Source organism: Panthera uncia, chromosome A2 (assembly GCF_023721935.1).
Source record: "Panthera uncia isolate 11264 chromosome A2, Puncia_PCG_1.0, whole genome shotgun sequence".
Classification (NCBI taxonomy): Eukaryota; Metazoa; Chordata; class Mammalia; order Carnivora; family Felidae; genus Panthera; species Panthera uncia.
In genome coordinates, this window is record NC_064816.1 from 34,707,199 (window position 1) to 34,730,792 (window position 23,594).

General features: G+C 43.5%; 1 protein-coding gene across 1 annotated transcript in view; it reads right to left on the reverse strand.

Annotated features, from left to right (window-relative positions):
- Positions 1-13,331: 13,331 nt before the first annotated feature.
- Positions 13,332-23,594, reverse strand: part of EOGT (EGF domain specific O-linked N-acetylglucosamine transferase) — a 37,285-nt gene continuing 27,022 nt past the window's right edge. The window contains exons 14-17 of the mRNA XM_049640872.1: positions 20,376-20,437; positions 17,365-17,484; positions 15,086-15,188; positions 13,332-14,510 (exon numbers count right to left, since the gene is read on the reverse strand). Of these exons, the coding sequence (XP_049496829.1) occupies positions 14,364-14,510; positions 15,086-15,188; positions 17,365-17,484; positions 20,376-20,437 (432 nt within the window). The 3' untranslated portion in view covers positions 13,332-14,363. The remainder of the gene's footprint in view (positions 14,511-15,085; positions 15,189-17,364; positions 17,485-20,375; positions 20,438-23,594) is intronic.

The window sequence follows — 23,594 nt, forward strand, 5'->3', positions numbered from 1 at the left end:
TTGCTAACCAGACTGCTTAGAATTGTTTCAATACATGAAACACAGATTGATCCAATATGTCATCTTCTCTCAAGGTATTCCGAACTCTACCTCGGGGGAGCCTGGGTAGCTCAGTTGGTTAAGCATCCAGCTCTTGGTTTTGGCTCAGGTCGTGATCTCACGGGTCATGAGTTCGCGTGCTACGTCAGTCTCTGCACTGACAGCACAGAGCCTGCTTGGGATTCTGCCTCCCTCGTTCTCACTGCTCCTCCCCTGCTTGTTCTCTAGCTCTCTCTCAAAATAAAAAAAATAAACTTTAAAATTTTTTTTTAAAAATTAAACCCTTCCACCAACTTACAATGCCCAGTGTTGTGAGTATGTGAGGTGGCTGGATTCTTATCTGCCCGAGGGTTGGATGAAAAGTACCATATTTCTGGGTAGAAATGTATCAGGATGAAATCAGTTTTCTACAAGTGTGCACGCCCTGGGACCCAGCAGTGTCACATCTAGGAATTTATCCTAAGGAAGCAATTGTACAGATGCACAAAGATGTATGTGTAAGGATGTTCGAGGCATGGCATTTCTTCCTTAACAATAATAAGTAGTTGGAAAAAGCTCAACAGTCCAGCAATACGAGATTGGCTTGATGAAATTATCTGCAAACATCACAAATGTGGATGTAAATATTTTTATGGTAATGAGGAGGTACCATTAAATCCTGTTGGCAAATAGCAGGTTATCCAGAAATATGCACAGTAGGAATACATATAAAGCCTGGCGTGAAAAAAGTTGTACCTATATACATATACACATGCGTGTCAAATCTGTATGTACGTGTTTGAGGGAGTGTGGGGGATATTCACAACCACATCTGACTTGATAAATATGGTTTCCTTCACATGATTTCTTTTCACTTCTCTATATCTTCAGGTATTTCTACAGTGAACGTAGTACCTACCGAAGACATTTTAGAGGAAACAAAAATAACAGACAAAACCTATTCTGTCTAAATGTGTTTCAAGTGTTGAGATAAAAGGAAAATGAAAAAAACCTGGAGAAGATGTAAAAAACCTTTTGGGAGCATTGTTTCAATAGAGAAAAGCCTTTCAGCATTAATTATTGAATAGAAATGATGGAAAAGGTAACAGGTAAAGGAATAGAGAAGAGGTCAGAGTCAGTCTGCAACTGGTAACAATATTCCAACCTGAGGCTGAGAGCTCTGAGGTGTGGGACCCCAGACCAGTGACATTCCCTCCCTGTCTTGGAATGCCAAGTTCCCTCCCTGTCTTGGAACGCCACAGCTTTTTGGAATTCCTATATAGTGCCAGGCGTTATTCCCTGACCCTTACAGCAACCCCTGAAGGTAGGTCTTCCTAAGCGTTGGCCCAGAGGTTTTATGCCTTGCCCAAAGTCAGAGCTACATCCTAGAGCTGAGGTTGTGAGTCCAGATGTGCCCTTTACTACGAAGCTTCAGGGACTCTCTATTACAAAAAGAGGGCCCCACAAAAACTAAGAGAGAGGCATTGTCACTGTTGTGTTAGTGACTAGGATAGGACCTTGGTAATACCTGGGTAGAATTCTCTGAAGAGAAATGGGGTGAAGCTGAGTTGGCCAGGCAGCGATGAGAGGACTCTTAGGAACCAGAACTGAGCCTTTGTGACTGTAAATTATTCAGGCTAGATGTTTACAGTGAGCAGCTTACCTTCAGGCCAATATTAACTTCCGTTCCTATTACTATCAGATTAATTGCATTGTTGCTTTTTCTAAATACGCTACAAATCAGGAAACGTCTAATTCAGCAGTTAGTCATTAAAGTAGCAGTGAATCTGCAACTGTTATCTGATGCTCATCTATAAAATAATGCAAAAATCCAGGATTGGCTTTGCTTGGGTTTTTTTGGTATGATAAACAGAGCATTAATAATAAGTAACTGGGATATTGTTTCTAAGTTGGAAAGTGAAAAATTCTTCAGACAACAAAAGAAATCAGGGCAAATAGACAACAGAGGATTGAACAAACAAGGGTAAATTTGCATTTTTAATAATGGATCCATAGAGTACATAGAAACCACAGTTGCAAATACTTCCATTTCAAGGTTAAAAAAACTAGAAAATATGTAAGTACTATGTATGTCAGGATATTCATGGACAAAGATGAGACAGAGTTAAAGGGGATTTATTATTATCTCACAAATTTCAAATAGCAATGTACTAAAAAGTCATATTTCCTGGGTAGTTCAGAGACTATATAAAAATATGCACATATCCATATCCATATGTATAATAGTCTTCATTTTTCATTGTTCCCCATGATCTCATGCCTTTACATTCAGCTAATATCAAGTACTGTTTTACAGCTGATCGATAAAACACAGTTTACATCAAATGACCAGAGAGTTGTCAATTTTTAAAAATCCCGGCCTCTCTTGTGAATTGCTAACTTCAAAGACATGCATTAAGATTATTAAGCAAGTAATGATTGATTTATTACATAACATTACGAAATGTTTTCTTTGAAGCACAAATTAAAAGGTCATGGATGCCCAGATTTTTCTTCAGGTTGATAGTTAAAATGCAGAATAGATCATATTGCCGGCCGTGAAGGACACATGAAGGGGATGTGAAGTAACTCTCCTTTCCAGGCAATATTTTAATGAAATGCGTAATATTCTGCAGTGGATTAATGAGGCTGTTCTCTATTTTCAAACAACGGGGAGACAATTAAGACCCAATCCTGGGAACAAATTGGTGTCGCTGTTATTTTCTGATGGTATTTAAAATGACCATTGCTGCAGCAACAGGGCATTATTTAACAGAATGGAAAATAACCATTTACATCCAGCAATTCGGCAGAGATATTCAAGAGAAAAAAAAAAATGTATGTGGCAGCTGCTGTTCCTAGAAATAAAGCTGACATTTTCAGATGAAAGCAATTTGACCAGCTAAAACCTAAACATGCTTTGTGCCGTGTTCAGAAGTCACCCAAAATGCTGCCAACACGCTAACACCCTCCATAAAGCCAGCGAGCTGTGCAATTTCTCACCCTGGTTTCAGAACACTCGGAGAAGAGATGGGTAGGGATCTTTGAAGAGGAAGGACTTCAGAACGAACAGAATTAATTAGCCACATGAGTATAAGAAAAGCCATACATCAAGTGTGGAAAAGTCATCTACATATGGAGATTCACTGGGAAAAACTGGTCTTCCAGCCAGACTCGAAGTCCAATCCAAGCCTACTCTCAACACCTGTGTGTCCTAAATAATCTGCAACGATATTGCTCAGTAAGCTTGCATACAATACAAACAGAACAATAAATTATGTATTTTCCCAGGGCAGTATTATAGAAAATGAGGATGAAATTTCAGTGAAATTCCACAGGTGGCCAATGAGAATAAAGTATTTTTCCTGCCTAAAGAGTCACGTAAAGTCAGCGAGCTTTTCTTACACTTTCGCGACTGGTAATTGTATGTTTACCTCAGTATTTTCCCTGAGGAACATTCTTTTTAATTCTACCTCTTAAAGCTTTGGTCTTCCCTTCCCAGGTCGCAAAGCTATTTTGCTTGCTATTTTAGATAACTTCTATAATTTAGTTCTGCCCCCCCCCCCAAGAAGTCTACATGGCCAAACTGATGGTCTGAAATGATAGGTTTAAAGAATAATTCATTATACTATCAAGATCTTGGCATGCCAATTGCTGAAAAGACTATTTTGAGCTGTCAGATCTAAAGCACATATTTTTTCATTGACTGGCATGCCAAGTGCTTGATGGAATAATGAATTGTTCCCACTGACATCACCATCTCACACAACCCTTGGGCCCTGCAGCATTTTTGAGGGTGATGAATAACGCGGCTCTCTTTCCCTCGTGTATAAAACTAGGAGGGTGAGGTCAGGTATAGGGACTTGCTGAAAAAGGGGGTGGGGTTTAAGAATGGGGTGGGGGGGGGCGCCTGGGTGGCGCAGTCGGTTAAGCGTCCGACTTCAGCCAGGTCACGATCTCGCGGTCCGTGAGTTCGAGCCCCGCGTCAGGCTCTGGGCTGATGGCTCAGAGCCTGGAGCCTGTTTCCGATTCTGTGTTTCCCTCTCTCTCTGCCCCTCCCCCGTTCATGCTCTGTCTCTCTCTGTCCCAAAAATAAATTAAAAACGTTGAAAAAAAAAATTAAAAAAAAAAAAAAAAGAATGGGGTGGGGGTTGGGGCGCCTGGGTGGCTCAGTCGGTGAAGCGTCCGACTTCAGCTCAGGTCATGATCTCACACTCCGTGAGTTCGAGCCCCGCGTCAGGCTCTGTGCTGACAGCTCAGAGCCTGGAGCCTGCTTAGGGTTCTGTGTCTCCCTCTCTCTATGCCCCTCCCCTGCTCGTGCTCTCTCTCTCTCTCTCAAAAATAAATAAACATTAAAATAAATAAATAAAAGAAGGGGGTGAGGGTCAAGGGTACCATAAAGGTCAGCCACAACGGTGGTACCTGTCATACACTTCAGAACTAAAAATACACACGAGCTCACATTTTGACATGATCCCCACCCAAACACCACCGTCCAAGTATTCCGCTTTCTCACTGGGAAGCGTTTTGGTTTGTTTGTTTGTTTTTTTTTTCCTGCGACTGGGAAGCTATTTGTGGCCACTGCATGCGACTCAGAAACTCAACTGCTCTGACTCAGAGACAAGAAAGGCAAAAAGGCTATGATGTCACTCATATTTCACTAAAAGAAAAAAAAAACCCAAACAAATGAAAAACAAACAAAAAGCAGAAACAGGTCCATAAATACAGGGAAGAAACTCTTGTCTGCCAGCGGGGAAGGAGGTGGGGGGGGGGGGGACGGGCAACATGGGTGAAGGGAGAAGGAGGCAGAGGCTTCCAGTTATGGGATGACAAAGTCACAAGGATAAAGGGCACAGCATAGGGAATAGAGTCGGTGATGCTGTAATAGGATATGATGACAGATGGTCGCTACACCTGTGGTGAGCGGAGTATAACGTATAGAGACGCGGAATCGCTATGTTGCACACCTGCAACTAATGCAACCTTGTGTGCCAACTATGCTCCAAAAAACCATTCTTTTTTTTAAAGAAGGCTCCCAGATAAAAGGCACAGAGCATGGTCTTTAGCAAGGGTCAGATCCATATTCCCAAGTTCACTCTGCTCCTCAGACACCCTCATCCCCCACGGCGTCTCTAGGGCGGCCCGAATGTGCCCGGCAAACTTGCCAGGGGCTGTGAAGGGCCCGATCCACAAAATGCTGAAGGCCGACGGAAGGTCACTATCCAGGGCAGCCCTGAAAGCACCAGGCGCCTCCCACCCGCGTAAAGAACTTATCTCCCTGATTTAAAAGGCAGGCTTGGCCCTTCGTTGAAACCAACCTCTGGCTCCTGGTCAGCGGTCTCTTCTACCACATGCCCTGGGCAAAAAGCAGTAACACCTGCTTCAAGCACGTCCCTCCTCCTCTACTGAGCAGCAATCCGTTTTATTTATTTTACCCAACTCGCACCCCACCTCCCGCTCCAAAACAGCTTTGGTTCCCCCCCATCCCAGTAGTCAATTGACTACCAACAATGGAAAACTGAAGTCTCAGCCCCTCCTTAAACACATTAGCAAGTGAATGATTCCCCCCCCCCCCCCCCCCCCCCCGGACAAAGACCAGGAGCGCTTTGTAAAAAACCTGGAGGAGGAGGCCCTCCTTTCACAGCCCCGGAGTGGCCTGGCGGCCTTACAGAACCGAACCGTGGGTTTACGTAAGTGCACACATTTGCATAGTTCCACACACCGTTTGCCATTTTATCGCAGACTCACCGAGCGAGCGGAAGCAGTTACCAGTTACGACGTGGCGTCCGAACTCCTCACTTCCCAGCTGGCGGCGCTGAGGCCTGGAGCCCGCGGGCGGGCGGGGAGGTCGTCAGGTGAAGCTGACGAACCCCCTCAGTGGGAAGCCGCGTTCAAGGCCCGCAGGCCTGGGGCCTCCGCCACAGCGGGTGCGTGTTTGGCCCTGCGGACTCCCGCTGGCCTCCTCCCCCACATTCGCTCCCCCGGGGGCCTTCCAGGGTTGCAGACGTCGGGGCCCGCTCTCCCGGGGCATTTCAGAGGCAAGTGGTCACAACACGGGATACACGACCCCGGCTCCCTGTGTGTCTGTATCTTCTTCCGCCTCTTCACCTGCCTCTTCGCCTCCCTCCTCATCTCCCTATTTGTTGAGGCCTCACCTTGTGCAGATACTGTGTTGCTGCACTTCCCTTCCTCCCCTCGGCTATAGCACATTCCTGCCCTTCAGGGCACTGACCTCAGTATAAGGCAAATGCCCTCACCTGATTCATATCAGCCTCCCCATCCCTTCACCCCTTGCTTGCCCAGCAAAGTACCTTGCATGTACAATGACCTCACAGTAACTTTGAGGTTGGTTCGCAACCTCAGTAGCCCCCTTTGACAGATGGGAAAACTGAGGCTCTGTGAGTGTAAGTGACTTGCCTAGGTCACCCAGGCAGTAAGTGGCAGAGCAGGGTATGCTAGTAATTTTCGCTGTTCACACTGCCTGTCATCACGTTGTTTTTGTTGTTGTTGTTGTTGTTGTTTAACGCTGATTCATTTTTGAGAGACAGAGACTGAGTATGGGCAGAGAGCGAGGGAGACACAGAATCTGAAGCAGGCTCCAGGCTCTGAGCTGTCAGCACGGAGCCCGATGCGGGGCTCGAACTCACAAACTGCGAGATCATGACCTGAGCCGAAGTTGGACGCTTAACCGACTGAGCCACCCAAGGCGCCCCCCTCTTGTTGTTTTTTTTTTTTTTTAAGGTTTATTTATTTTGAGAAAGAGAGCATGCATCGTGGGGGGAGGGGCAGAGAGAGAGAGAGAGAGAGCGCGCGCAGGTATGTGGGGTGGGCCTCGATCTCAAAAACCTTGAGATCCTGACCTGAGCCAAAACCAAGAATTAGGCGTGTAACCAACTGAGCCACCCAGGTGCCCCTGTCATTACGGTTCTGCAAAGCCCCCCCAATTTCTTGTGAGACATCATGTACCCACACTGGCCAAATGTCATTACCCTACAGAAGACCTTCCATGGGTCTCAGGAAGTCTCAGTGGGCAAAGCAGACGTTATCCGCAGGCGACTACGGCTTCCCTTCCAAGAGATGGCCACGGCCTAACGCTGGGTAAATCCAAAATCTGCTCTGTGCCTTACCAGCATGGGTGAGCCCTTGGAACAGGACGCTGTATGCTAGTCACCAACCAGTCAGAACTTTTTTGCGGGATTCCTGGCTGACGGGAGCAATTTACTTTCCACCAAGAAACCACACTTTTAAATGCAAATATTGATAGAAGGAGGAAGAGGAAGAGGAAGGAGAAGAAGAAAAATGACAGGAGTGGAACACATCGTTCCCAGCTGTTGGTCCTTTTCACTGGTGTACAAGCAGAGCTGTGAAAGAACGGGCACCTTTTCCTGCCTATTACTTTTATGCCCTTGTCCTCCAGATTTATCGCTCCCACCAAGTCACCGCCACCGTAAACCTCGTCTTTTCAATAGACCGCTATTTGAATTGCAAAAACCCGACTCTCCAGGAACATATAATCTAGCACAAAGTAAAATGATAGTATTACAAAGCGATTTCCGAAAGGCGATTTATTTGCATAGACCTACCTGCCAGGCTGGACCAAGGGTCCGTCTCCGCCCACGCTTCGGGTTTGGGGACCGTGCTGTGAGATGCTCCATCATCACACCTTGCTTTTAATTTCACAGAAAAGCAGATGTGGTGATGTCGGTGTCAACCAGAGGAGGAAAACCTCCCGGTCCCGTTTCCACAGAGTGAACCATAAACACTTGCAAAAGCAACCTGTGTAAACTCTCTCCCTGATGTTGCTGACTATCCCCTGCATTTTTGAAAAATGACACATAGACAAAGATGTTTCTCTAGAGGATTTACATTTGTCTGTCAGCGTAGAATTACTCTTACTGTGAGGTGGGGCTTTATTGCCTTCCTCCTGCCTCGAGAGTTGGAAGGGTTGGTATGTGCGTGTTTCCTTAGTTCTTCCTTTTTCCACCTCCCGCTACCTCCTTTGGAGCTGGCTTTCAAACATTAAGCCAGGCCTCTCCCAGCCTCTCCGTAGGTCAGTTCAATATGCATCCAGGACTAACCTCATCTGACTCTAGTCCCTGGCTCTAGTTCCTTGCCCAAATCACGTTAGCTACGGGTTTGCTCCTGGGACTTGGCAACACCCACCGTTAGCTGCGTCTCCCATTTGCTGATTCCTCGTCCAATTGCCTCCTATCACACCGGCCCAGTTTCTCTGGCACCTTTATTTAATACTCCGCCCAGCTTAGATTTCCACCCAAAGCGGTAGGCACTTCAACAGAACTGTGTCCTGACAATCTTTACTTTCCAGATTATTTCCGAAAACTCCAATTGCTTCTCCCTATATTTGTCTGGCTGATTGACCTCAGCACAAGAAGGGACAACACGTCAGCGCAGCTGGATGGCATTAAAGTTGGAGTAGGAAGACCTGGGTCCAAGTCCTTTAACCTCTGTTCGCTTCCATCACCAGGGGGTAGGGTGGGGAGAACAATACGTAGAGTGCAAGCATGGCTGTATCATGTAGATTCTTTCAGACCGTCAGGAAGAGAGATCATCCAATTCGTGACCTAACGTCCAAGTGGCCTCGTGGGTAACTGAAAAGTGGCTTCGGGAACCACGCAGGGACTCAGATCTGGTGTCTTGGTACCAGGGAATTGGCATTCTCTTTGTCCCGAATGTCCCCTCTGAATGGCTGGGTTGTTTGTTTACCCTTTATCTTGCAGCCTCCTGACTGGACAGACTTTCGCTCAGCTATTGATCCCTGGTCCAATCCACTGTGACCAGGTAGTACAACTCATTCAACTCACAAACATGGTGCAACTGACCAAAGCAACTTCATCCCCAAAGCACTGCCCGGTACCCTTTCTCCAGAAGGGCCCTGTGGCCGTAGCAAGTGCTTCCAGGTGCCTGGAGAGGGATTCTTGCAATGCTGACCCTCATACTCCTTGAGAAAAAGATCCAGTGGGCAAATAAGGTTGAAACAGTGAAATACTACCTCTTCCTGTTTAGCTATATTCACAACGCACATGAGCGTATCCAAGGCATGGAGACGCCCTGCAATAAACAATTCTGTTAAACAAGGCTTGTGGCGACATTAACCAAGCAAGCCATTTTTTTGTGTCTGGGGAGAGGCCTGGAAATCAGAATACAAGTGCTCCCCAGATACTAGAGCTTTAAATAACAATAGTTCTATATGTCATAGCACAATCATTGCACTTAATGAACGTATCCTATGGTGCCAGGGACTACACAAGTGTGCCTGCGTTTTTAAAACTGTATCCTTAAATCTGCTCTGCCTGATAGGTATTACCACCAATTTATAAGTAAGAAAACTGAAGCGCCATGCAGCTGGGCAACAAGGCCGTGAACACGCAGCTTTTGTTGTCGCAAGGCGGAAAAGGCAGGGTCTTCTGACTTCTGTGCCTGCATTCTTTGGTCTACACAACTTGCCTCTTCCAGGAGCCCACCTTTCTGTTACCGGTCTGTTACCAGTGCCTGTTACTGGTTGGCAGTCAACAAACCATTGTGGAACGAACAAATGCCATGAAGGACCTCCAAGGTCCCTCTCAGCAAAAACATGCAAAAATTCTGCAATTCAAGGTTGCTAAGAATACATGATACTAAACACTTTGAGAACCACATTAGGTCACGTCAGGACTCGACTGTCAACACTCTTCAATTTATGCTTTAAGCACTTGTCTTCCATGTCTAGGTTTCAGTGAACTCCTGTGCTTACAGTCTGGTTCTGCTCAAACTAAGTCATAACAGCAATTGTATATGTGATAACACCCATAAAGCCTTTCTAAGAAAGGAATTAGCTCCTAATAAGAATCGAAGAGCTAATGTGCCAGCTACAGGTCCTTAAATAGACCTCCCATTCCAAGTAAATTCCTCTGCACATCACTGAGAATGCATTCCACTAAATAGTGTTTGTCACTAGACATTGTCTTTCCAGGGCCAAATGCTTTTCACGCAAGTTAAGAGTGATTACACAGGACTAAGCTATTGGCTGCAACTAAGAAATTCCACACTTAGGTGTGAAATCGTCTGCGAAAGTTCCCGCTTTCCCTCAAATCAGGAATGAAACAAATCGAGGCTCCTGGCTGGCTCGGTCCGCTAGGGCTCTGACTTCAGCTCAGGTCATGATCTCACAGTTCATGGGTTTGAGCCCCATGTCGGGCTCTGTGACAGCTCAGAGCCTGAAACCTGCTTCTGATTCTGTGTCTCCCTCTCTCTCTGCCCCTACCCCACTCGTGCTCTCTCTCTCTCTCTCTCTCTCTCTCTCGCACGCGCTGTCAAAAATAAATATTAAAAAAAAAACACAAAGGAATGAAACAAATGTATCCATATGCAGAAACAAGGTCTTACTTTGTCACTCAGGTGTCTGGAATCTATGTTATAATGGTATGAAAACGCCGGGCCTCAGGCCACACGGAGACCACTTGGAAGGGCTTGACTGCCACCGCGTGGTCAATGCATGCGTTACCGTCCCAAAGCGAGGGCTGACGCGGTCTATGCGCTGCTCTAAGCCACTTCTTTTATGACAAGAATGCTTATGACACCTTTTGACATGCCCCAATAAGCTAAAAGAGAAGAAAGGTGTTAAAATGTCTGTCAACAGTCCTTGGATGGGAATAGGTTGTTTTAAACAACTGGTTGCTCTAAGGCAATAATACCTGAGATGATTTTAAATGCTCCTAGTTTTGAAAAAGCACGTATTTTTCAAATTCTCTCTCCATTGGCTGTGTTTCAAAGAAAACGATTCTGTAATTGCAAGAAAGGGCCTAAATCCAGAACTATTTTCTCGATTCTCTATTTTCCCAGCTAATTTTTCTCTTTTTTCCCTCCCTCCCTTCCTATTTTCCTTCCTTCATTACCTGTAAACTTTCTTGTTTAAATTCCTTCATAAATGAAGCCCAGTATCCAATCTATCTGTTACTTCCTAGCTGTGTGGCTTTAAGTAAGTTCCTTTACCCCTCTGCTCTCTTTAAACATCTAAAGAATGGTTTTTACATTTCTAAAAACTTGAGGGGGAACCAACAAATAAGATGGGGCAGAGAAGACATATGGTCCACACAGCCTTCTACAATATGAAATACACAACATACACATCTCCATCTCAGAGTCTGTTTCCCAGAGAACAGACCTTAAGACATCCCTCTGCAGTCTACTCCTATCATCATCGCTAGAGTTACCCTGTTCAAGGCAAGATCATTACTCCTGTTTGCAACTCAGCAACTCCCCTTTTATCAGAAACAAAGGATGGGAGCCTTGCCACTTGCACCCCAGTCCCAGAACCTCTCTGACTTCATCTCCTACTCCTCTGCCCCTCAATCACTCCAGCTGCACTGGCTTCCTTGTGTCTCCTCAAACTTGCCAGGCATGCTCCTGCCTCAGGGCCTTTGCACGTACTCTTTTGGCTTCCTGGAATGCTCTTGGCCCAGTTATCTCCCTGCATTGCTTCCCGGGTCACCTATTCCAAATCGGAAGGCCTTCCCTGACCCTCCACTTAAGTGTACCAGACTCTGCCTCCCCCAAGAAATCTACATCCCTTGCCCCTCCCGGCTTTAGTTTTCTCCATAGCGTGTATCAGCATCTGGCACACAGTGTAATTTCACTTATTTATATTGTTTACTGTCTGTCTCCTCCACCGGAACGTAAGTTCCATGAGGGCAAGGACATTTTTCTGTTCTTTTCCCAGAACCTAAAACAGTAACTGGTACATGGTAGTTACTCGGTATTTGCTGAACAAGCAAAGCAAGTGAAAGGACGGAAGCTTATGGATGTGGGGCCAGAAGAACTGTGATCTTTAGGGAAGTCCTCTCCCTTAAACAGCGTCTGATTTTCCTCACGTGAGAAATGGGAATAATTCTTCTGTCATTTTTGTAAAAGTTATGCAATACATTTGGGAAAGCATCGTAGAATCATCTGCCAAATAAACGTAAGGCATAATTTTTGCTTAAACCGAATTCCTCATCAGTGAGCTACTTATTTTTATAATCTAGAGCCACCAGATTGCCAAAAAGTAAGGGTGGGTGTAGCATTAAGACGCAGAAAACCTTAAAAATTGTTCTGGTATTCAAATAAAATATAAAACGATTTATTTCAAAGCCATACCCAAAATGTACAAACAATGAAATCTGTTTTCAAGACTTAATTTTCAAAAGCACTCCTTACATTTAAATTTTATAACCATTTGGTCTTTTGCTCCCATAGAAAAAGTCTGACAAAAGTTAATTCCATAAAGTGTTACATGTACTCGTGTTTATATAAAAGCATTCTCTCTATAAATGTAAAATATTTAAATATAATAGTTGCATTATGAAAATGTCCTCAATTTCTGGAATTCTTGCTAGTCTGTAGAATCGTATTTCTACACACTTCTTAAAATGAGGTAAGCTCAACGCTGACATTTTTTTCAGATACTTTTTTTAGAAGTTTATACTGCTCTGATTAAAAGTATAATGCTGCCTTTAAATTTCTTTTATTAAATTTTTTTTTTTTTTACGTTTATTTATTTTTGAGACAGAGAGAGACAGCATGAGCGGAGGAGGGTCAGAGAGAGGGAGACACAGAATCGGAAGCAGGCTCCAGGCTCTGAGCCATCAGCCCAGAGCCCGACGCAGGGCTCGAACTCACGGACCGCGAGATCGTGACCTGAGCTGAAGTCGGACGCTCAACCGACTGAGCCAACCCAGGCGCCCCTAAATTTCTTTTAAAGTGAAATCTTTTCCCAGGAGTGACTCTATTCTGCACGAAGCACAGCCATACCACTCACTTAAATATTCATGTGTTGTGATTCTTTTTACACAATTTTCACATCGAAATCAAAAGTATTACTATAGTCCTTCACTACTTTCTTTACAGAGATTTTAATAAATATCCCTAAACTCTGGAAGACTGTTCATAAACCTTTAAAGCAGGGGTCAGCAAACTTGTTCTGTAAAGGTCCATATAAAAAAATATTTTGGGTTTCTCAAGTTACTATGTTGCCTACTCTTTTTTTTTTTTTACAATGCTAAAATGTTTTTTTAAAAAAATCTTCAGCCCTGTTAATCATCTACTTTAAAAAATAGAAGTCATTCATCTCTAAATTAGATTTCTCAAGTGTTAATAAAATGTAAACTTCACATTTCGCAGTAAATTAAATCCATGGTTTCTGACCCCTGGATTGAAAGTTCATAAACAGTAAGAAATTAATCCCAGATAGTGGGACTGCATTTCAGATATTCTTTTTAATCAACAGCACTTTCTCATGGGCTGCTTTATCATTTTGAAATGGAGAATTCACATGTGTCTTTACTTTTTTTTTTTTTTTTTTTTTTTGGTTTTTGTTTTTGATAGGGAAAAAGTCTCTTCATGTAGCTAATCTGGAGTCTGCAAGCTCAAAGGGAAACACTCCCGTGCAAAAGGAGACAGAAGCATCACACAGGCATGTGCAGTCACGAATACCTGCACCGAAACCACCATGTGATACAGAAATTCAACCTAACTGCTCTCCAGGGCTAAGAAGGAATTAGTGGCCACCAGCTAGAAGGTATCCAAAGCAGTCCTAACAGATGGTCTAATTTATTTTTATCGTATGTAGTTGGTGCATTTGGGGAAAACATGATTTGCATATGAAATATGGGAATATTAATTGATGCAACAGCATGGTTTATTGAGGTTCTTGGTGCATGTAGCCTGGAGTTTACTAAAAAGATAGAGCAGAGAATTCTGTGGGAGATACTTTGGACTCTGAGAGAGTAAAACAGACCTGGGTAGAACATTGTTTGATCTCTGACATGGAGTAGGCTACCTATAGCCTGGTGCTGAGAATCACAACGGGGTGTGTGTGTGTGTGTGTGTGTGTGTGTGTGTGTAGTATGTTGTTTTCCTTTCCTACCACAAAGTGTCATGAAAAGATTTTGGCAAATAAAAAAAGCTGCTGTGAATTTACTTAAATATATCAGAAACACATTGGAAGCCACTAGAATTATAATCCCATTGTCATCTGCAAAAACATTTACAAATTCTAAAGCCAAAAAGGTTGACAACTTTGGTATACCTAAGAAACTCAAATACATCAGCGAGCCCATGCCTTATTTTTAAACTATAAAAAGTAAAGTTTTCAGTGCAAAAATAGTATCTTGATAAATAGCTATGACACGAAAATCATGGGAAACAGTTAAAGACTCTAAAACATGTAAGTAATATCCTGAAGGCATGTTTTGGTCCAGAAAAGGTAATTTGGGGTTAGGAGATAACTAGTTGTTTTACTTATTTAACTGTGAGAGCCTGGGTGGTGGAATGTTTAAACAAACAGACTTTTATAAACAGACTTGGCACATTTATAGCTCATCACGTTTTTTCTTAAACGGCCATTTCGGGTGTTGTAATACGTGGTCTGCCGCCTGAAGGACAAGGTACATGAATTCTTCTACATCGAAAGAGTAGTTGGTAAACTTTGGATGTTCCCCCAGAGTCGGGTGGTGGCCCTGCAAAAACAAACAATCACAGAGCTGTAAGTCACTAATGACATGGTTTTCGGAATAGGAACATAATTATTTTACTTTGGCCAAGGCAACCATTTTAATTTATGCTCTGCATCAGAAACTGGCAATTTTTTTTCAGTACAGAGCCGGGTAACACATCTTTCCAGCTCTGTGGGCCAAACAGTATCTGTTACAATTACTCAACTCCACCAGTGAAATGCACAAGCAGCCAAAGATGACATGGAAACAGAGAAGCGAGACTGTCCCAATAAAACTTTATTTATAAAAACAGGGGGTGGGCTAGATTTGGCCCCAGCAGTCTATAGTTTGCTGATCTCTCCTGTATATAATTTAAAAGATCTTTCGAGGCTCAAATTTCACAAAGTTGTCTTCTCAACATAAAGACAGGGAGTGATTAATTTCCCTTCTCCCAACTTGCAAATATAAAATACAACTCACTATTTTCGGAGGACAGTTTATCTCTGGACTGAAGTTTAAGGACAGTTTTTCATATTAATCAGACACTTTAAACCAATTAAAATGAAAAAAAAGAGGTGAGTTTTGTCACTGAACTTTACCTTATCCTGAGGAAAGACTTTATTCTGCCTTCGCCAAGTGATGTAATGGATCCCTCTGAGCCTGGCCAGGTCTAAGTAGCAGCGCTCATCTCCACAGTTGTACCTAAGGGCACAAGGGCACCCACACGTGAGACTTGTGTCCAGGGGTTTTGCCAAATCAACACCTGTCTGGGGAATAACACACCTCCCAAATATGTTCCTGCAAAAGGTCGTGTAAACAGTACACAAGATTGATGGAGATTATTTTTTAAATATCTTCATAAGTGAACTACTTTAACTTTATTTTATTTTTAAATTTTTTATACATTTATTTTTGAGAGACATAGAGAGACAGAGCACAAGTTGGGGAGGGGCAGAGAGAGAAGGAGACACAGAATCCGAAGCAGGCTCCAGGCTCCAAGCTGTCAGCACAGAGCCCGACGCAGGTCTCGAACTCACAAACTGAAATCATGACCTGAGCCGAAGTCGGACGTTCAACCGACTGAGCTACCCAGGTGCTCCTTAACTTTAAAATATCCAAAGAGGATCAAGGAATGCAGGGAACTAAAGTCTATCAAGAGGGCCGACTGACTGTGGACTTGGTATTATCTCCTAATATCCAGTCTACACACATGGAAGTGGACTTAGGGGAGTAACACATCCAAGGGCACATAGCTAGGGAAGCAGAAATGGAAACCTAGTCAGCTGAGCAACAAGGCCTGAGCACTATCAACCACCTCTTCCTTTCTTCTTTCTCTCCCTCTCTTTGGGAGAAATGAAGCATTGAGATAGAATCCATAATATCCATACAGATACATTTCTCTAATGTATCTGTATTTCAAATATTTTTGCAAACTGTTGGAAGTTCACAATTTTTTTTCCTAGATGGTCTCTCATTCAAATACTGAATGAAGTGGTTTTTAAAGTGAAACCATAACATCTAGGTATACAGACACAAAGAGCGAAATGGGGGAACAGTAGCCACTGTTGGCATGCCCAGAACTAAAGATGGGGCGTGGTGTCTACAGCAGAATCACTAAGGGGGAGAACGCCATGTCTCTATCATCGCCCACCCAGTTAGAGGAGCACCCCAGGAAAATCACTGTCCTCTTGAGGCCTCGCTTTCCCTGAGTAGAGAATCAGTGAGCAGCAGGCAACATGGTAGGCCTGTGCTTTGGAGCTGTGCTCTTCATGAGACAAACAGGTGCTTGAACTCGCTCTCTTTTTAACTGTGGTAGAAAACACTTAACATGGAATTTACCATCATAACCATTTTTAAGCACACAGCTCAGTAGTGCTAAGTGCACTCACTCACACGATGCAACCATTCTCCAGAAATTCCCCATCTTGCAAATCTGAAACGTGACTCCATTCAATACGAACTCTTCATTTTTCTCTCCCCTGTGGGCTCCAGGCAACCACCATTCTACTCTATCTCTGTGAATGTCACTACTCTGGGTACCTCACATAAGTGAAATCACACCATATGTGTCCTTCAGGGAGTGGTTTATTTAGCTGAACATAATGTCCTCAAGGATCATCCGTGTTGTAACACGTGACAGGATTTCCTTCTTTTTAAAGGCTGAGTAATGCTCTACTGGAGATATACAGATATACCCACATTTCCACATTTTGTTTATGCATTCATCCGCTGATGGACGTTTCGGTGGCTTCCACATCTTGGCTGCCGTGAATAAGGGTGCCATGAACACAGGTATGCAGTATACAGGTTCCTTTTTATCAGCATGATGGCAAAGAGTGTAGAGAGATGGTCCCAGTCTGAGAAGGACACAGCAACGAGCTTTCAGGAAGGAAGTCACAGACTCCCATCTCCCACATCATACCGAGATGGAGAGAGAAAGGGGTGTTTGCTTGCTAACTGTAATGGCAGCTACAGACTTCACATATTTAGTTTTAGGTCTGTTTTCTCTCTAGATGCCTGTATGATGTGACTTTCTGGTAATGATTAAGTATTCTGCCTTTTGGGGGCATCTGGGTAGCTCAGTCTTTGAGTGTCCGACTTCAGCCCAGGTCATGATCTCGAGATCCGTGGGTGCAAGCCTTGTGTTGGGCACGGTGCTGACAGTTCGGAGCCTGGAGCCTGCTTCGGATTTTGGGTCTCCCTCTCTCTCTGCCCCTCCCCAACCCACGTTCTGTCTCTCTTGCTCTCAAAAATAAATAAACATAAAAAATGTTTTTAAAAAAGTATTCCACCTTTTGAAGCTCTGAATGGCAGTCTCAGCCATGCACAAAAAGCATTATTTGTGGCCTCAGTGTACAAGTTGTCTCCAAACACTTACAGTTCAAAGACAGCAGCCCAGTCTGGAAGGAAGAGTAAATGGGTAAGACCAGCTCCATGCATTCCGATAAATATGTCCGTGTTATGACTGATCCTCAGCTGATCTAAAAACCCAAGTTCCCTGTGAACACATAGAACAAAAGAAGACAGAGGGGAGAAGAGAGAGACTGTTGGGTTGAGTTAGCTCCTGACTCATGGTAACAGTATTCATACAAGCGCCTTTCCCAATTTAAATCACATGCCACTATGGCTTTTTGCCAAGTCCAAGCCTACTCCAATAATTAATAAGTTAATTATTTAATAATTTAACATTGTTTTCTAAGTAAGCTCACTTTAAAAAAAAAAACTTAAATGTATTTTTTTTTTAAAGATTTTATTTTTAAGTAATCTCTATACAACGTGGGGCTCAAACTCACAACCCTGAGATCAAGAGCCGTCAGCTGTCCCTACCGAGCCAGGAAGGAGACCCTAAGTGCATTTATTTTAGAAGGAAACTTTGAGAGCTGTCTTAAATGAAAAACCAGTAGTGCATGACAAACAAAACTGTAAAGACGGATACAATCAAATGAAAAAGTTTCAAATCTAGGTAGGTACTATTGAAGGAAGAGCTGTGAGCCGAAGGCCTGCTCTTTCTTTAAGAAAAAAGGAAATTAGCAGGCACTACAGAGATGTTATGTTATACTAGCATCAAGCTGAAAACTAGTTCCTTAAGATAACAAAAGGACGTTTTTTTGTAAAATAAATTCTCCTTGTGAGACTGGAGTTCATTCAATGCCATCTGGGTATACCTAAAATTATCTCAGATACCACGAGGGCATTGTCCTGCCTTTGCAACAGACTAATCCTCAAATTTTATGCACATCAAGATCGTTAAAGTGTCCTCGGAATTCCAGACCCTAAAAGATATGCAAACTCTGAACTGAAAGTCAGTGCCAATAAAGTCCACTGAAGTGAGGCTACAGTAAGTATAAAATTCTGAATATACATAATGGAATTAGATCTCCCATTCCCTCTTACCCAAAATAAAAAAAAAAAAAAAAAAAAAAAAAAAAAATTACCAAGATTATTTTGGATTTAAGAAGAGAATGTGAAATCCAAGCTTCTCCTCTTTATTATTTTATTTTTATTTTTATTTTTCCAGCTTCTCCTCTTTAAAGAGCTTCCTCTCGAAGTAAATGAAAACCCCATGTTCCACACAGAGAAAGAAGACAAGGGCACCATGCGTGTGCTTCACACGAGGTACACGTGCCTCAGTTTCTCAAGGAATGCCAACTGATGCCACAGGAAGGGTGGGTATTTGCCCAGGTAGGAATGACCCTGGAGTCAGCTGGTGTGGAAAATGTCTGAGGATAAGGAGGCAAAGCTCCATCTATTATGTTAGTAACGCTTCCCTCAGATTGGCAATGTCTGAATTTACTGCCGTTCCTCCTTCAGCTGGGAAACCTGCGCGGGGCACGGTTTCTTAAAAGCCAGTCAACAACGGAGCCTCCCCAGTTCCTGCAGCCTGACATCCGGCCCTCTTCTTCCTTCCTGTGGCAATGATGGTAGTCACCACTGCACAGTGTAATTTGTAAAACAGTAATAGTTTTGCCAACTTCGTAAGACCAGAGGGAGAACTGAGATAAAGCAAGCGAAGCATAACAGTAAGTCTCAACAAATTGTAGCTGTTCTTAAGATTGCTGTGTATTTGTATTCATTGTCTACGGTGCTGAAGACAAGAGCCATGCCATCCTCCATATCTGGATTCCTATTTCAAAGGCTGTGCCCAGCTCATGGCAGACACACCATAAAGATTCATTGTATCAGTGAACGCATGCATGGTGAATAAGGTGCGGAAATCCCATGCTCACTGGTAAGTTTGTTTTTTTTTTTTTAAAGTAGTCTCCTCCACACCCAACATGGAGCTTGAGCTCAACGACCTGGAAGTCAAGAGTCACATGCTCTACCGACTGAGCCAGACAGATGCGCCTCTTACTGGCTTCTAACCTATTATAGACATTCATATGCTGGTATACGTATGCTTTTTTTTTTTTTTTTAACATAGAAACTCTTTATAGCGTTTAATTTGGAAAACAAGACAGTGACTGTGAGTGGGGCAAATGGAGGAGAGTTTTCACCTTTCCTTTTGCGCTTTTTTCAATACTGCTTGACTTTTCCAACCAGGAACATCTATTTTACAGCATCATTGGTTTTTCTATCAACAGGGATTACCTAGACAGTAAATGCGAGGCATATTGTGTCTTTCTAAGCCTTTTACTTCTGTTGGAATTTTAAAAGAAGTATAAATACTTTTTAATATTTTTTAGAAACCTCATATTATTCTACGACACTCAAATTATTCCCATATAACTAATTTTAGGTCAAGAGTTGAAATGTGGCAACTAGAAGGACACATGAGGCCAGTAATATTTTTTAAATTCAGAATTAGTTGCCAACTTTTAAAAATCCAGAAATGTCAGGGGCGCCTGAGTGGCTCAGTAGGCTAAGCATCCGACTTCAGCTAAGGTCATGATCTCATAGTTTGTGGGTTCAAGAACCACATCAGGCTCTGTGCTGACAGCTTGGAGCCTGGAGCCTGCTTTGGCTTCTCTGTCTCCCTCTCTCTCTCTCTGCCCCACCCTCACTCACACTCTGTCCCTCTCTCTCTCTCTCAAAAATAAACATTTAAAATAATAATAATAATAATAATAATAATAAATAAATAAAAACACAGAAATTTCAAATGAAAATCTCGGTTCCTCACTTCTCTTGAAAAATGAGATGGGGTTGAAATATTGGACCCCACAGAGCTGAAAAGTGACTGCCCCTGTGCCCTGGTGCAACCCCCATCACCACCAGGGGCCCTCTCCTGCCCTGGGGCCCTTCCCTGCTGGCTACACTCACTGATGCTTCTGCCTGTCCCTCCCTGGTCTATCAGCGCCAAAAGCTACCATTTGAAAAAATCCTTCGACCCCTGTTAATGCATCCAAGCCAAAGATGACAGTGTCTGCTCAAGGGTGAGGTATCACTTACTTATACTTGTAATCGACAATCCGAACCTCAAGTGTAGATACTGTCTTCAGTGCATTTACCAGCTAGGGAAAAAACAGAAACATTTAGAATTTCTTTTTTTCTTTTTCTTCTGTTTTATTTTCCTCTGAGTCTTAAAATTTCTGTTTTTCATACAAAATACTTTTCAGGTATTACATATCATTCAGGTTTAGTGTTTTAACCCTTAACTGAATTCAAATGCAGATTTCACCCCTTGGTCACATTATTCTACCACCCTAAAATCCTGCTGTGCTGGGCTGTCATTGGGCTGAGAGCGGAAAATTCACGAGAGGGGGGCACCTGGGTGTCTCAGTAGGTTAAGTGTCCGACTTTGGTTCAGGTCCTGATCTCACAGTTTGTGAGTTTGAGCCCTCATCAGGCTGTGTGCTGACAGCTCAGAGCCTGGAGTCTGCTTTGGATTCTGTGTCTCCCTCTCTCTCTGCCCCTCCCCTGCTCGCACTCTGTCTCTCTCTCTCTCTTTCTCAAAAATAAATACAAAACGTTAAAAAAAAAAAATTCATGAGAGCAAAGTGGCACAGAAGCCAGTAGGCGTTAACGGCCATGGTTACTACTTGCTAGTTATTCCTTCAATTTCTCAATGTGTATTTGCTGGGCACCTACCTTGTTCCAGGTTTTATGTTAAGAGTTTTCTCCCTACCCATTATCTCACTTCAGACAAACCACTTGTGTTTTGGACCTTATCTTCTGAAAACGCTAAATTCTTGGCAGAAAAATGTTTTCAATACTTCTACACAAAAAAACAATTATTCTAGGGGCGCCTGGGTGGCGCAGTCGGTTAAGCGTCCGACTTCAGCCAGGTCACGATCTCGCGGTCCGTGAGTTTGAGCCCCGCGTCAGGCTCTGGGCTGATGGCTCGGAGCCTGGAGCCTGTGGAGCCTGTTTCCGATTCTGTGTCTCCCTCTCTCTCTGCCCCTCCCCCGTTCATGCTCTGTCTCTCTCTGTCCCCAAAATAAATAAAAAACGTTGAAAAAAAATTAAAAAAAAAAAAAACAAAAACAAAAACAAAAACAATTATTCTCTTAGCAAACAAAGTAACAAAGCACGACTAACCTATTACCAGAAACATAGCCATGGTTCTCTATGTCCCTCACAATTAAGCCATCTTGAACCGACCTATGACAGCAATGGTAACCAAAGTATCCCTTCAATTGTGCTGGCATTGCTCGGTACTTTGGTGAATGTCACTTAATCCTCATACAGTCTCATACTGAGTAAATATTTTTATGCCTATTTTTATTAAAGATTTTCTTTTTTTAATGTTTATTTATTTGAAAGAGAGAGAGCGAGCGAGCATGTGAGCTCAAGTGGGAGAGAGGGAGAGACAGATAAAGAGAAAGAATGCAAAGCACGTTCCACTTGGCACAGAGCCTGATGTGGGGCTTGATCTCACGAACCTTGAGATCATGACATGAGCCGAAATCAAAAGCTGGATGCTTAACCGAGTCACCCTGGCGCCCCAAAGATTTTATTTTTAATTAATTTCTACATCCAGCATGGGGCCCAAACTTAGAACCCTGAGATTAAGGGTCTACCGACCAAGCTAGCCAGGTGCTCCCGTATGCCTATTTTTAAATGATACAACAGAGGCTGAAAGATGTTAAGGACCTTTCCCAGAATCTCCCAGCTAGCAAATGGCACAGCCAAAACTAAATCTAGGTCATCTGACCCCCAAACCTGTGTTCTCAGCCAGTACCCTGTACTCTCCTATGTATTAAAAGCAACAGACAGGGATTTACATCCAGTCCCCACCCCCGTTAAGCACGCACACACACACATAGAATGGAAGTTTCTCTCTCTAGACAGCTCCTGAACTCCCATAAATATGCTGCTTATGTCAAGGAGCTGAAGGAGGGAGGATAGATTAGAATCTGTTTTTCAGGAGGGAATTAATCCCAGGGCATGAGCCCGGGTCCCGTAATAAGATGTGTCCACATAAAACACATCACTTGTTTCAGAGGGTCCCCTGGCAAACAGGCTCTTGTTCACAATTTCTAGTCACACCATGGAAGTGGCCAGAGCTCTCTCGACCTTGAGGTTGGGCAGGACTGCAGGAACCACCATCCAATGAGAGCATGGGGGGTTTTATTATGTATTCATGAATCAAGGTAGAGTCGAACGTGCTTTCTTCTCTGCTTGGTAGCTACCTTCTCAAGTGATGCCAATTACTGAGACAAAAGCAGCCAGTGGGTGCTCGTTGGCTTAGAGTTCAGATCTGAACTTCCAGATCTCACCTCTGGGCAACATGGTGCGGGCGATCTGTGTGACCGGATGTGAACATGTTGGCGGCTGACCGGCAGCACCCAGCACCACCCCTTTCCACTGGATGGATGATGTTCCTTCGCCAGCCTTCCCGACACGGCCTCCTGTCACATCTATTTGTGTTAGAGCAGTGGCAGTCTCTGGTTCAGAAGCAGGCTCAGACTCTGACCACCTCAGCTCACCCCCGCCTCCATTATTCTGCTCACCAGCTGCATGACCTCAAGCATGTTTTTTTTTTTATCACTTAAGCCTCAGTGTTCTTTTCTAAAACAGAGGATAATAACAAAATATGTACCTCACAAGTTTGCGGGAAGCAATGGGGAACATAGAGTAATATTCTTGGCATATAATTAGCACTCAATATGTGTTACCTCTACCAATATATACTACTGGTCTGCCTGTCCATAAGGGTTCTATCCATCAACCCCAACATGGTATCATTTGATAGATTTGCATTTCCGGGTCTTTAAAACACACACACACACACACACACACACACACACACACACACTGCTCATTTCTTCCACCCACAACTTACAATCAATGTCTCATTACAGCGTATGTTCATAATCCATATGGATCTCAAGACACTAATTGCATAATTTTGATCAGCCTGTTAGGCATCCAAACTAATTTGTGTAAAACATTTTACCCATCCAAACCTGCCCCCATCCCCCTCCTACTGAGCTTTTCCCACCTCAGTTCCACTGACCTGATCAAGCTAAAAGCCCGGGAGTTCACCCTTGATCCTCAGTGCCTGGCCTAACTGAACAAGCACCTACATATTCAGCCAGGAAGTATCCCAGACTCGACCTCCAAGACAGATCTTAAATCCATTTATTTTGTCATCTCTGCTGTCATCACCTTCGTCCAAACTCTTCCCAGGGTCACAGTGACAGCATGAATGATACCCCCTGTTCC